This window comes from Oncorhynchus nerka, unplaced genomic scaffold, assembly GCF_034236695.1.
Source record: "Oncorhynchus nerka isolate Pitt River unplaced genomic scaffold, Oner_Uvic_2.0 unplaced_scaffold_1466, whole genome shotgun sequence".
In the NCBI taxonomy this organism is placed as follows: Eukaryota; Metazoa; Chordata; class Actinopteri; order Salmoniformes; family Salmonidae; genus Oncorhynchus; species Oncorhynchus nerka.
In genome coordinates this window covers 83,256-98,611 of record NW_027039851.1, presented here as the reverse complement: position 1 = coordinate 98,611, position 15,356 = coordinate 83,256, and the positions used below count along the sequence as shown (strand labels likewise).

Genomic DNA, 15,356 nt, shown 5'->3' with positions numbered 1-15,356 from the left:
GTTAAATTAAAAATACATTTAAAAAATGCCCAACCAGGCTGAATTCTTGTCCAATCTGTTTTGATAAACAAGTTCAGATTTGTGCCTACGCATAATTCATGAGGCCCCTGGAGCATCACTTTAATCCACAGATTCAAATGATGTTTGTCTGTTGTCGATTAGAATCAGATCAAGTCATCATCGCCATTACCTAATCCTCCGCCATTACCTAATCCTCCGCCATTACCTAATCCTCCGCCATTACCTAATCCTCCGCCATTACCTAATCCTCCGCCATTACCTAATCCTCCGCCATTACCTTTCCTTTCTCTAAACACTTATGAATTCAACTTCTTCTCCTCTTCAATCTGAACAAAAGGTCAGTGGAGGTCATCAGAACACAGTCCATACAGTTTATTAGGTAATGATAATAATAACATGTAGCTGTTGAGTTAGCTGTGCACAGCAGTCACTGTTTTACATAACAACATTGTTCTCACAGCATATGACATTAATTTGAAACAAATGCCGTTATTTGTCTAGTTAATAGAAAATCAACAGCACTACTCACTAAACAATCCCCCAAAAGCTGAATAGAAGACAGTGACATAGTGTGTGAGGAAAACTATACAAGTACTGCAATGTTATTGGTTGGACCAGTCCCCTGCAGACAGACAGAGAGATGACTAAACAAGCTTTATACTGTACCTAATGGCAACAGCTGTCAAATACATGAACATAGATTAGTGTACTTGAACATATTCAACATGTATGTCTGTCTTGATTTGTTAAACCCCTGCAAAATAGCTCCATGTAAAAGCAAGTCAAATATAGTAAGGCAGCTTTCAGAGCCATGTATAATCAGATCAGTGTGTAATTAGTAGAGTAGAGTAGAGCAGAGTAGAGCAGGCCACTAGCTTGTATTTGACATCACTCAGCAAAACACATTTAGATCCAATTGGAAAAAGTTGTGGTGCATCTCAATAATATGAAGTATCTTCTCCTCCTCCTTTCTTTTCCTTTCCTTCATCTGCACTATGGGAAAGGAATTAGAGTGGAGACACATTGGACGCGGTGGTTCAAGTCCCATCTCCACTACTCTGTCTACTTACGATCTCCCTCTCTACTCTCCTTCTGTCCTTTTGTCCTGTTCATTAATACAAAACATGAAAAGGCATCGGACCTCTGTTATCCTTTAGGAATAAAACACAAGAAAATGTGACTTTACAGGAGAGGAGAAGAAAAAGCTACCGAAGACTATTGAGATGCAGCCAGGGGCTTACAGACACGAAGTAAGGAAAGATAATGAGACAAGGAGACAATGTAGGGCACAAGGGGAAAATGTGGGGGACTAGGGGACAATGTAGAGGACTGGGGACAATGTAGGGTACAATGTAGGGGACTAGAAGACAATGTAGGGGACAATGTATGGGACAACGTAGGGGACAACGTAGGGGACAATGTAGAGGACTGGGGGATGACGTAGGGGACAATGTAGGGGACTAGAAGACAATGTAGGGGACAATGTAGGGGACTTGGGACAACGTAGGGGACTGAGGACAATGTAGGGGACAACGTAGGGGACAATGTAGAGGACTGGGGGATGACGTAGGGGACAATGTAGGGGACTAGAAGACAATGTAGGAGACAACGTAGGGGACTGGGGACATTGTAGGGGACTGGGACAACGCAGGGGACAACGTAGGGGACTAGGTGACAATGTAGGGGGACAACGCAGGGGACAAAGTAGGGGGACAATGTAGGGGACTAGGGGACAATGTAGGGGACTAGGGGACAAGGTAGGGGACAATGTAGAGGACTGGGGATGACGTAGGGGACAATGTAGGGGACTAGAAGACAATGTAGGGGACAATGTAGAGGACTGGGGGATGACGTAGGGGACAATGTAGGGGACTAGAAGACAATGTAGGAGACAACGTAGGGGACTGGGGATATTCTAGGGGACTGGGACAACGCAGGGGACAACGTAGGGGACAACGTAGGGGACTAGGTGACAATGTAGGGGACAACGTAGGGGACTAGGGGACAATGTAGGGGACAACACAGGGGACAAAGTAGGGGGACAATGTAGGGGACTAGGGGACAATGTAGGGGACAACGCAGGTGACAAAGTAGGGGACTAGGGGACAAGGTAGGGGACAATGTAGGGGACAACATAGGGGGGGCAGTAGTGTGTGTGTCAGCTGTCAGAGTGTTATACTCTCAGCTCCAAAGGGTAGGTTAATGTAGTCTCTCTATATATCAGATCCTTTCTGCCTGCGCTTGGAGGGGGGCACCAGGCGTGCTGGCAGCTCGGGTGGCAGACCATGCCCCTCTAACTTCACCTCAATCAGGTGGCTGGCCAGGGCAAACTCCTCATCATCCAGCATGCCATCTCGGTCCACATCCGACAGCTTCCAGATCCTCCCCAGGACGGAGTTTGGCAGCCGGGTGCTCACCATCCAGTCCCTGGCCTTGGTGCCACTCAGCTTGCCCTCGTTGGGCACCAGGTTGTAGAAGATCTCGTCATATTTGGGCTTGTCCTTGGTCACCACCCAGGCCATCTCGCCCCCATCCTCGCCCTCCTTCTCCACGTCTCCGAATGGGTCGTTCACAACGAAGGGCCCGGCGCGGGTTCCCAGGAAGGCCCCCCCCTGTACCCCTGGCTGCTCCCCCAGGTTGACCTCCTCCTGGCGCAGCAGGGGCATCAGCTTGGCGATGTCGGATGCCAGCAGCTCGTCCAGAGCAGCCATCAGGGACGGTTTCAGGGGCTTGAACTTACTGAAGTCATGGGTCAACAGCTGCTCCTGGATGGGAACAGAACAGAGCAAACAAGTCAGCCAATCAGTCCATCTGGGAAATTAAATGGCTTGCGAAAGTATTCACCCCCTTGACATTTTTCCTATTTTTCTTTGTCTTACAAACCTGGAAATAAAATGGATTTTGGGAGTTTGTATCATTTGATTTACACAACATGCCTACCACTTTGAAGAAGCAAAACATTTTTTTCTTGTGAGACAAACAAGAAATTAGACAAAAAACAGAAAACCTGAGCATGCATAACTATTCATCCCCAAGGTCAATACTTTGTAGAGCCACCTTTTGCAGCAATTACAGCTGCAAGTCTCTTGGGGTATGTCTCTATAAGCTTGGCACATCTAGCCACTGGGAGTTTTGCCCATACTTCAAGGCAAAACTGCTCCAGCTCCTACAAGTTGGATGGTTTCCACTGGTGTACAACAATCTTTAAGTCATACCACATGTTTTTAATTGGATAGGGGTCAGGGCTTTGACTAGACCATTCCAAGACATTTAAATGTTTCCCCTTAAACCACTCGCGTGTTGCTTTAGCAGTATGCTTAGGGTCATTGTCCTGCTGGAAGGTGAACCTCTGTCCCAGTCTCAAATCTCTGGAAGACTGAAACAGGATTCTCTTCAGAGTATCCCTGTATTTAGCACCATCCATCATTCCTTCAATTCTGACCAGTTTTCCAGTCCTTGCCGATGAAAAACATCCCCACAGGATGGTGTTCTCGGGGTGATGAGGCGTTGGGTTTGCGCAAAACATAGCATTTTCCTTGATGGCCAAAAAGCTCAATTTTAGTCTCATCTGACCAGAGTACCTTCTTCCATATGTTTAGGAAGTCTCCCACATGCCTTTTGGCAAACATCAAACATGTATGCTTATTTTTTTCTGGCCACTCTTCCGTAAAGCCCAGCTCTGTGGAGTGTACGGCTTAAAGTGGTCCTATGGACAGATACTCCAATCTCCACTGTGGAGCTTTGCAGCCCCTTCAGGGTTATCTTTGGTCTCTTTGTTTCCTCTCCGATTAATGTCCTCCTTGCCTGGTCTATGAGTTTTGGTGGGCGGTCCTCTCTTGTCAGGTTTGTTGTGGTGCCATATTCTTTCAATTTTTTATTAATGGATTTAATAGTGCTCTGTGGGATGTTCAAAGTTTCAGATTTATTTTTTAGAACCCAACCCTGATATGTCCTTCTCCATAACTTTGTACCTGACCTGTTTGGAGAGCTCCTTGGTCTTCATGGTGCCGCTTGCTTGATGGTGCCCCTTGCTTAGTGGTGTTGCAGATTCTGGGGTCTTTCAGAACAGGTGTATATATACTGAGATCATGTGACAGATCATGTGACACTTAAATAAAGTCCACCTGTGTAATTATGTGACTTCTGAAGGTAATTGGTTGCACCAGATCTTATTTAGGGGTTTCATAGCAAAGGGGGTGAATACATATGCATGCACCAATTTTCCGTTTAATTTTTTTTTAAATAAGTAATTTTTTTCATTTCACTTCACCAATTTGGACTATTTTGTGTATGTCCATTACATGAAGTCCAAATAAAATGCAACAAAATAGGAAAACCGCCAAGGGTGATGAATACTTTCGCAAGGCACTGTATGACTTAAAGATGGATTACTGAGGGATGCTGGACTTTTGCTATGGACATTGAGAAGTCTCACCTTTTCATAGAGGGGTCATATATATATATGTGTCACGGACACTGAAACCCAAATAGACTAAATATAAACAATATTTTGAATGTTTATATCAAAATAAAAAAATACGTTTTAAATCAACAAATGTTTTATACTACTTATCTAATTTTTTTATTTATTTTTTTATCATGTTGAGTGTTTTCAAATTGATGAAAAAAAAGACAGGCATGCAGACAGACAACCAGATAGACCTGCATCTTGGCGCAGTCAGGGAAGTCCCCAGCAGAGATGTGGTGTTGCAGCTGGATCTTGGAGAATATGACAGGAAGTTGGTAGATCAGGTTCTTCTTCCTGTTGTCCTTCCTGAAGGTTGGCATCTCCTTCTTCAGGTAACTTATGATGTGGGCATGCACCTGGAGGGTGGAGAGAGGGGGGAGGTAGAGAGAGAAAGAGGGGGGGCTAGTAACTTCAGCAAAGCCACTTTCTCCTCAATGTTTCAAACTGAGTCACCTTATTCTTTAGTACCTAGTCAGAAAGGTGTGGTTGCAGATTATATATATATATATATCTATATATTATATCTAGTAGATGAATGAGAGATAGAGGGAGGGAGATCCAGAGAGAGAGAGAGAACCTACCCTGACCAGTCGTGCCCTCTTCACCAGGTCGTTGAGTTTCCTGAGGGCTGCATTATGGGGAAGGTTCTGGATGTCACTAAACAGATCCTCCTCCTCCAGCTCAAACAGACGACGGTTATCAGGGACCAGCAGTGGTTCAGACCAGAATGACCCGATATACACCCTCACGACCTCTGGGGTGTTGAACACCTGTCAATCAATCGAAAGTATCCATGAAGCCCCTTTAACAGTTATCACAAAATGTTATACCCACTACACAACACCCTTTAGGTGATATACCCACTACCCACTCAACACAACCCTTTAGGTGATATACCCACTCAACACAACCCTCTAGCAGTAAGGCCAAATTCAATGTTTCATCCCCCCAAAAAGTATATATCTTTTTTATACCTAAAGGGGTCCTTCAATTCAAAATCAAATATCTATAATTCTATGTGTTAACCTCTTGAACCTCTGGCGGCAGTATTTCATTTTTGGATGAAAAACGTTCCCGATTTAAACAAGATATTTTGTCACGAAAAGATGCTCGAGTATGTTTTTTTTCTTTCTTTGGAAAGAAAACACTCTGACGTTTCCAAAACTGCAAAGATATTGTCTGTGAGTCAAATCAAATCAAATTTTATTTGTCACATACACATGGTTAGCAGATGTTAATGCGAGTGTAGCGAAATGCTTGTGCTTCTAGTTCCGACAATGCAGTGATAACCAACAAGTAATCTAACTAACAATTCCAAAACTACTGTCTTATACACAGTGTAAGGGGATAAAGAATATGTACATAAAGATATATGAATGAGTGATGGTACAGAGCAGCATACAGTAGATGGTATCGAGTACAGTATATACATATGAGATGAGTATGTAGACAAAGTAAACAAAGTGGCATAGTTAAAGTGGCTAGTGATACATGTATTACATAAGGATGCAGTCGATGATGTAGAGTACAGGATATACGTATGCATATGAGATGAATAATGTAGGGTAAGTAACATTATATAAGGTAGCATTGTTTAAAGTGGCTAGTGATATATTTACATCATTTCCCATCAATTCCCATTATTAAAGTGGCTGGAGTTGGGTCAGTGTCAATGACAGTGTGTTGGCAACAGCCACTCAATGTTAGTGGTGGCTGTTTAACAGTCTGATGGCCTTGAGATAGAAGCTGTTTTTCAGTCTCTCGGTCCCAGCTTTGATGCACCTGTACTGACCTCGCCTTCTGGATGATAGCGGGGTGAACAGGCAGTGGTTCGGGTGGTTGATGTCCTTGATGATCTTTATGGCCTTCCTGTAACATCGGGTGGTGTAGGTGTCCTGGAGGGCAGGTAGTTTGCCCCCGGTGATGCGTTGTGCAGACCTCACTACCCTCTGGAGAGCCTTACGGTTGAGGGCGGAGCAGTTGCCGTACCAGGCGGTGATACAGCCCGCCAGGATGCTCTCGATTGTGCATCTGTAGAAGTTTATGAGTGCTTTTGGTGACAAGCCAAATTTCTTCAGCCTCCTGAGGTTGAAGAGGCGCTGCTGCGCCTTCTTCACGACGCTGTCAGTGTGAGTGGACCAATTCAGTTTGTCTGTGATGTGTATGCCGAGGAACTTAAAACTTGCTACCCTCTCCACTACTGATCCATCGATGTGGATAGGGGGGTGTTCCCTCTGCTGTTTCCTGAAGTCCACAATCATCTCCTTAGTTTTGTTGACGTTGAGTGTGAGGTTATTTTCCTGACACCACACTCCGAGGGCCCTCACCTCCTCCCTGTAGGCCGTCTCGTCGTTGTTGGTAATCAAGCCTACCACTGTTGTGTCGTCCGCAAACTTGATGATTGAGTTGGAGGCGTGCATGGCCACGCAGTCGTGGGTGAACAGGGAGTACAGGAGAGGGCTCAGAACGCACCCTTGTGGGGCCCCCGTGTTGAGGATCAGCGGGGGGGAGATGTTGTTGCCTACCCTCACCACCTGGGGGTGGCCCGTCAGGAAGTCCAGAACCCAGTTGCACAGGGCGGGGTCGAGACCCAGGGTCTCGAGCTTGATGACGAGCTTGGAGGGTACTATGGTGTTGAATGCCGAGCTGTAGTCGATGAACAGCATTCTCACATAGGTATTCCTCTTGTCCAGGTGGGTTAGGGCAGTGTGCAGTGTGGTTGAGATTGCATCGTCTGTGGACCTATTTGGGCGGTAAGCAAATTGGAGTGGGTCTAGGGTGTCAGGTAGGGTGGAGGTGATATGGTCCTTGACTAGTCTCTCAAAGCACTTCATGATGACGGAAGTGAGTGCTACGGGGCGGTAGTCGTTTAGCTCAGTTACCTTAGCTTTCAGGAACAATGGTGGCCCTCTTGAAGCATGTGGGAACAGCAGACTGGTATAGGGATTGATTGAATATGTCCGTAAACACACCGGCCAGCTGGTCTGCGCATGCTCTGAGGGCGCGGCTGGGGATGCCGTCTGGGCCTGCAGCCTTGCGAGGGTTAACACGTTTAAATGTCTTACTCACCTCGGCTGCAGTGAAGGAGAGACCGCATGTTTTCGTTGCAGGCCGTGTCAGTGGCACTGTATTGTCCTCAAAGCGGGCAAAAAAGTTATTTAGTCTGCCTGGGAGCAAAACATCCTGGTCCGTGACTGGGCTGGGTTTCTTCTTGTAGTCCGTGATTGACTGTAGACCCTGCCACATGCCTCTTGTGTCTGAGCCGTTGAATTGAGATTCTACTTTGTCTCTGTACTGACGCTTAGCTTGTTTAATAGCCTTGCGGAGGGAATAGCTGCACTGTTTGTATTCGGTCATGTTGCCAGACACCTTGCCCTGATTAAAAGCAGTGGTTCGCGCTTTCAGTTTCACGCGAATGCTGCCATCAATCCACGGTTTCTGGTTAGGGAATGTTTTTATCGTTGCTATGGGAACGACATCTTCAACGCACGATCTAATGAACTCGCACACCGAATCAGCGTATTCGTCAATATTTTTATCTGACGCAATACGAAACATGTCCCAGTCCACGTGATGGAAGCAGTCTTGGAGTGTGGAGTCAGCTTGGTCTGACCAGCGTTGGACAGACCTCAGCGTGGCAGCCTCTTGTTTCAGTTTCTGCCTGTAGGCAGGGATCAACAAAATGGAGTCGTGGTCAGCTTTTCCGAAAGGGGGGCGGGGCAGGGCCTTATATGCGTCGCGGAAGTTAGAGTAACAGTGATCCAGGGTTTTACCACCCCTGGTTGCGCAATCGATATGCTGATAAAATTTAGGGAGTCTTGTTTTCAGATTAGCTTTGTTAAAATCCCCAGCTACAATGAATGCAGCCTCCGGATAAATGGTTTCCAGTTTGTAAAGAGTTAAATAAAGTTCGTTCAGAGCCATCGACGTGTCTGCTTGGGGGGGGGGATATATACGGCTGTGATTATAATCGAAGAGAATTCTCTTGGAAGATAATGCGGTCTACATTTGATTGTGAGGAATTCTAAATCAGGTGAACAGAAGGATTTGAGTTCCTGTATGTTTCCTTCATCACACCATGTCTCGTTAGTCATGAGGCATACGTCCCCGCCACTCTTCTTACCAGAAAGATGTTTGTTTCTGTCGGCGCGATGCGTGGAGAAACCCGTTGGCTGCACCGCATCGGATAGCGTCTTCCCAGTAAGCCATGTTTCCGTGAAGCAGAGAACGTTGCAGTCTCTGATGTCCCTCTGGAATGCTACCCTTGCTCGGATTTCATCAACCTTGTTGTCAAGAGACTGGACATTGGCAAGAAGAATGCTGGGGAGTGGTGCGTGATGTGCCCTTGTCCTGAGTCTGACCAGAAGACCGCTACGTTTCCCTCTTTTTCGGAGTCGTTTCCTTGGGTCGCTGCATGCGATCCATTCTGTTGTCCTGTTTGTAAGGCAGAACACAGGATCCGCGTCACGGAAAACATATTCTTGGTCGTACTGATGGTGAGTTGACGCTGATCTTATATTCAGTAGTTCTTCTCGACTGTATGTAATGAAACCTAAGATGACCTGGGGTACTAATGTAAGAAATAACACGTAAAAAAAAAAAAAAAACTGCATAGTTTCCTAGGAACGCGAAGCGAGGCGGCCATCTCTGTCGGCGCCGGAAGAACTAATGCTACAGGCGAAACCAAGATGAAATTTCATACAGGAAGTGAGACAGATTTTGGAGGCGCTGTGTTCCAATGTCTCCTTATATGGCTGTGTATGCGCAAGGAATGAGCCTACACTTTCTGTCGTTTCCCCAAGGTGTTTGCAGCATTGTGACGTATTTATAGGCATATCATTGGAAAATTGACCATAAGAGACTACATTTACCAGGTGTCCGCTCGGTGTCCTCCGTCGAAACTATTGCGTAATCTCCAGGTGTGTGCATTTTTCCATTTTGAACAGAGGAGAAACCAAACTGCCACGAGTGATTTATCATCGAATAGATATGTGAAAAACACCTTGAGGATTGATTCTAAACAATGTTTGCCATGTTTCTGTCGATATTATGGAGTTAATTTGGAAAAAAGTTTGCGTTGTAATGACTGAATTTTCAGGGTTTTTTCTTAGCCAAACGTGATGAACAAAACGGAGCAATTTCTCCTACACAAATAATCTTTTTGGAAAAACTGAACATTTGCTATCTAACTGAGAGTCTCCTCATTGAAAAGATCCGAAGTTCTTCAAAGGTAAATTATTTTATTTTAATGCTTTTCTTGTTTTTGTGAAAATGTTGCCTGCTGAATGCTAGGCTTAATACTGTGCTAGCTATCAATACTCTTACACAAATACTTGTGTAGCTATGGTTGAAAAGCATTTTTTGAAAATCTGAGATGACAGTATTGTTAACAAAAGGCGAAGCTTGTGAGCCAACTAGCTTTAAGCACCAACTGTCAGAGCATCTTACAGATTACTGCACCTGTACATAGCCCACCTATAATTTAGCCCAAACAACTACCTCTTTCCCAACTGTATTTAATTTATTTATTTATTTATTTTGCTCCTTTGCACCCCATTATTTTTATTTCTACTTTGCACATTCTTCCATTGCAAAACTACCATTCCAGTGTTTTACTTGCTATATTGTATTTACTTTGCCACCATGGCCTTTTTTGCCTTTACCTCCCTTCTCACCTAATTTGCTCACATTGTATATAGACTTGTTTATACTGTATTATTGACTGTATGTTTGTTTTACTCCATGTGTAACTCTGTGTCGTTGTATGTGTCGAACTGCTTTGCTTTATCTTGGCCAGGTCGCAATTGTAAATGAGAACTTGTTCTCAACTTGCCTACCTGGTTAAATAAAGGTGAAATAAAAATAAATAAATAAATAAATATATTTATTTCATTTCATTTGCGATTTTCATGATTAGTTAACGTTGCGTTATGGTAATGAGCTTGAGGCTATAATTACGCTCCCGGATACGGGATTGCTCGTCGCAACAGGTTAACTTAGTATAACCCCCCTTATACAAAGTGTAATTAATAACTTCACCATGCTCAAAGGGATATTCAATATCTGCTGTTTTAATTTTTACCTATCTACCCTTCTTTGTGAGGCGAAAAAACCTTCCTGGTCTTTGTGGTTGAATCTGTTTGAAATTCACTGCTCGACTGAGGGACCTTACAGATAATTCTATGTGTGGGATACGGAGATGAGGTAGTCATTAAAAAATCATGTTAAACAGTATTATTGCACACAGAGTGAGTCCATGCAACTTATTATGTGACTTGTTAAGCACAATTTTCCTCCTGAACGTATTTAGGGTTGCCATAACAACGGGGTTGAATACTTATTGACTCAAGACTTTTCAGCTTTTCATTTTTTATTAATTTGTACAAATATCTAAAAACATATTTCCACTTTGGCATTATGGGGTATTGTGTTTAGGCCAGTGACACAACATGTGGAAAACGTCAAGGGGTTTGTACACTTTCTCAAGGAACTGGTTGAATATTTATTGTTCAGTGATTGTTTTGACTAGTTTGTTGGGACTAGTCTGGGAGTTTGTTAGGTTGAATGAGGAAGACACATTTCAGTTGAATGCATTCAGTTGTACAACTGACTAGATATCCCCCTTCATATCTCCCTGACATATTACATAATTTATGCAGCAGCATAAAATACATTTTTGGACTCACCTTGTTGTGCTGTGCTCACTTGAACAAGAAGGTGGTGTGGCGGTCTTTTGTGGGCAAATTTTATCAACAAACTTTGTCAAAGTCTGGCATTCTCTGGATTTATGGTGCTTTCAAGACAACTGGAAACTCTGAAGAAAACAAGGTTGAATCATGACATCAGTGATCTTCAGATCAGAGCTCTAGAAAGAGGCCAGTGTTCACGACTTGGAATACCGAGTTGGATGACTGTTCCCAGTCGGAGCTAATTGTTTTCTTAAACTCACTGAAGTCTGAGATTTCCCAGTTCAGAGTTACCAGTTGTTTTGAACTTGGCAGAAGTCATGCTGGATTGACTGGATGGCCAATGTATTCAACCTTTTCTGGCCCATGGTGTTGAATGTTCATAATTTTAAGCTTGGAAAAGAGACCCTTAAACCCAGACTTGGACCACACATCCTCTCCACTGAATAGCAGGCTAGTGATTACTTTGCAACACTTGCAGTTAGCCACTGATTCCTTCCGAACCACTTATTGTTGAATTTGCAATTTCCAACTTGTTTTGTAATGTTTGTCGAATGGCCAATGAGCACCGGCACGTTTTATCTATAATATCTCTTCATAATTTCTCTTCATATGACAAGGATTGAAAAGATTTTGCCAGTAGATTGTCGACTTGATTCATGATGACAGCTAGCTTGCTAGCTAAGATTTTAGAAAGTATGATGTTGACATGATCAGTCCAATCAAAGCTACGGTTGACCTGCCCTGAGGGTCACTGCTGTGTATAGGTCTGTATCATTTTTACTATGACTGTAGGAAAGTAATTTCCCTTGGGGCTGAATAAAGATCTCCTCTCACCTTGCCCAGAGACCACATTAGAGCTCCGTAGATTCTCATCAACTGTTGTGTTCCCACCATGTCAGCCTTGTTCAGGACAACGCGCAGTTTCTCCTCATTACCACGCAGCGCTCCGATGGCCTCGGAGAACTCATCACTGATCTCCAACTTGTGGGCGTCGAACAGGAGGATGATACGGTCAACGCGCTCTGCAAACCATCGCAGCACCGCTGGGAAGTCATAGCCTGAAGAGAGTTAGGGGTCAGGGAACACAGAGGGTTTCTCAGATGATTCAAAGATTATAGTGAAAAATAGATGAGTCTTACATTTTTAGATTTGCAACATGGTGAGAACAAAAATTATGCTGAAAGAAATAATGAATGTTTTTGTAATACACAATGAACTGTAATACACAATGAAGTAGCACAAAGGGTGGAGAAGGGTGGAAGAAGGGAGGAGGAGAAGGGTGGAAGAAGGGAGGAGGAGAAGGTTGGAAGAATGGAGGGGGAGAAGGGTGGAAGAGAAGGGTGGAAGAAGGGAGGAGGAGAAGGGTGGAAGAAGGGAGGAGGAGAAGGGTGGAAGAAGGGAGGAGGAGAAGGGTGGAAGAAGGGAGGAGGAGAAGGGTGGAGGAGGAAGGGAGGATGAGAAGGGAGGAGGAGGAGAAGGGAGGAGGAGAAGGGTGGAAGAAGGGTGGAGGAGAAGGGTGGAAGAAGGGAGGAGGAGAAGGGTGGAAGAAGGAAGAAGGGAGGAAGAAGGGAGGAGGAGAAGGGTGGAAGAAGGGAGGAGGAGAAGGGTGGAAGAAGGGAGGAGAAGGATGGGAAAAGGGAGGAGGATTAGGGTGGAGGAAGAGATGGGAAAGGAAGGGGAGGGTGTATTTATCGATCTGTGTCTTTATCTGTGTGTGTGTCATTATCTATCTATCTGTGTGTGTGTCATTATCTATCTATCTGTGTGTGTGTCTTTCAATCAATCTGTGTGTGTGTGTGTGTGTGTGTCTTTCAATCAATCTGTGTGTGTAATCTATCCTCCTCTCCCCTGTGTGTCTTTCAATCAATCTGTGTGTGTGTGTCTTTCAATCAATCTGTGTGTGTGTGTCTTTCAATCAATCTGTGTGTGTGTGGTCTATCTGGGTGTGTATCTGTGTCTTTATCTCTGTGTGTGTGTGTGTGTGTGTGTGTGTCTTTATCTGTGTATGTGTGTGTGTCTTTATCTGTGTGTTTGTCTTTCAATCAATCTGTGTGTGTGTGTGTGTGTGTGTGTGTGTGTGTGTGTGTGTGTGTGTGTGTGTGAGATAATCTATCTATATTTATCTGTGCACATCTCTCCTCACCTTGTCCCGTCCACTCCTGAGCCTTGCTCTTCTCACCTCGGCTCACCCTCTGTTTTGCTCCTGACAGGATCCCCGGCGTGTCGATAATGCTGATGCTCTCCAGGACCTGATTTGGCAGCTGGGCACACTGTAACCTATCACATGACAGTAGAAAAGGGAGCAGACATGCACAACAATCAAAACACCACACCACAATAAAAAAATACAGTAACACAACAACACTATAACACAATAACACAAAACAGTTGCACGATACCACACAATAAAAACCACAACACAATTACACACCACAAAAACACTAACGCAGAACAATAACACGATAACACACAATAGCACAACACAATAAAAAACCACCACAACACAGTAACACAACACCACAACACAGTAACACAACACCACAACACAATAACACAAAAAAACACCCCAACAACACAGTAACACAACACCACAACACAGTAACACAACACCACAACACAGTAACACAACACAGTAACACAACAACACAACACAGTAACACAACACCACAACACAGTAACACAACACCACAACACAGTAACACAACACAGTAACACAACACACCAGGGCACGATAACACAACACAGTAACACAACACACCAGGGCACGATAACACAACACAGTAACACAACACAGTAACACAACACACCAGGGCACGATAACACAACACACCAGGGCACGATAACACAACACACCAGGGCACGATAACACAACACACCAGGGCACGATAACACAACACACCAGGGCACGATAACACAACACACCAGGGCACGATAACACAACACACCAGGGCACGATAACACAACACACCAGGGCACAGTAACACAACACAGTAACACGCCACACAATAACACAAAAAAAACACCCCAACAACACAATAACACAACACACCAGGGCACGATAACACAACACAATAACAGAACACCACAACAAGACAATAACACTACACAAAAAAACACCAACATCACAACACAAGACAATAACATAATACAATGACACAAGACAATAACACTACACAAATAGCACAACATGAATAAGTTAGAGTAATGAACATCTATAGTTTACCCACAGGTTGCTTTCAGATTATTCAAGCCAGGGCAGCTTTCCAACATTCCACTAAACGGCCCCCAACCCCCTCCCATCCAGACCCCATCCAGTCCTGCCTCCATCCCGTCCAGCCCCCATCCCGTCCATCAGTTAGCATCAATGGAAAGAATGTGGATAATGTAGGAACACGGTTATTAGCCATCATCACGGTAACAGCTAAACGTGATCTAAGAACCAGACCAAGGCTACGTCCCAAATGGCACCCTATTCTATATACTGTAGTGCACTACTTTTGAAAGGTAGTAAACTAATGAATAGGGTGCCATTTGGTATGCAGACTACACTGTGGTATTGCTGCTGTACTGGAGCCCTCCCTGCCCAGGACCCATTGTGTTCCAACAGGGCTCTCAATGCTCTGGGCTTCCTGAAGGAAAACGGTCTCCTGTGTCAGAGCCACAACAATAGGATCTGCTAATGAGCGACCACTAACAACAACACCGCTACTTCCTGATTAAGATGGCTTTAACTAGACCAGCACTTCACCGGACAGGAAGGACGCCGCAAACAGAGAGAGAAACACCTACTGTCATTGTCCGAGCCGAAACCATACGAAAACAACGTTGGACACTTTATGGAACACAAAGCCTTCACTATCTCATCCTGGAATATCCCAGGCCTGAGGTCATCTTCCTTTAGCCTATAGAGCAGGAACCTGGACTTCACCAGAAAAATTAGAAATACAGACATTGTCATCCTACAAGAGACATGGTATAGAGGAGATGTACGCACTGGTTGCCCCCTAGGTTAAAGGGAGCTGGTATTCCCATCCACTACCTGGAATAAAACAGGAAAGACACTCAGGGGGTATGCTAATTTGATATAGGGTTAGACTATTAAATTAGTCAAAACAGGAACATTGTACATTTGGCTAGAAATTCAAAAAGGAAATGATCTCAGAGAAAAATGTCCTCAA

At 44.4% G+C, this 15,356-nt stretch overlaps 1 protein-coding gene across 2 annotated transcripts in view; it reads right to left on the bottom strand.

The window, feature by feature from the left end:
- Positions 1 to 378: 378 nt before the first annotated feature.
- LOC115119908 (EH domain-containing protein 2-like) overlaps positions 379 to 15,356 on the bottom strand; it is a 36,176-nt gene continuing 21,198 nt past the window's right edge. For both annotated transcript variants that reach the window (XM_065015391.1, XM_065015392.1), the window contains 5 exons: positions 13,322 to 13,455; positions 12,013 to 12,236; positions 5,071 to 5,259; positions 4,684 to 4,845; positions 379 to 2,786 (listed from right to left, as the gene is read on the bottom strand). In XM_065015391.1, the coding sequence (XP_064871463.1) occupies positions 2,235 to 2,786; positions 4,684 to 4,845; positions 5,071 to 5,259; positions 12,013 to 12,236; positions 13,322 to 13,455 (1,261 nt within the window). In that variant the 3' untranslated portion in view covers positions 379 to 2,234. The remainder of the gene's footprint in view (positions 2,787 to 4,683; positions 4,846 to 5,070; positions 5,260 to 12,012; positions 12,237 to 13,321; positions 13,456 to 15,356) is intronic.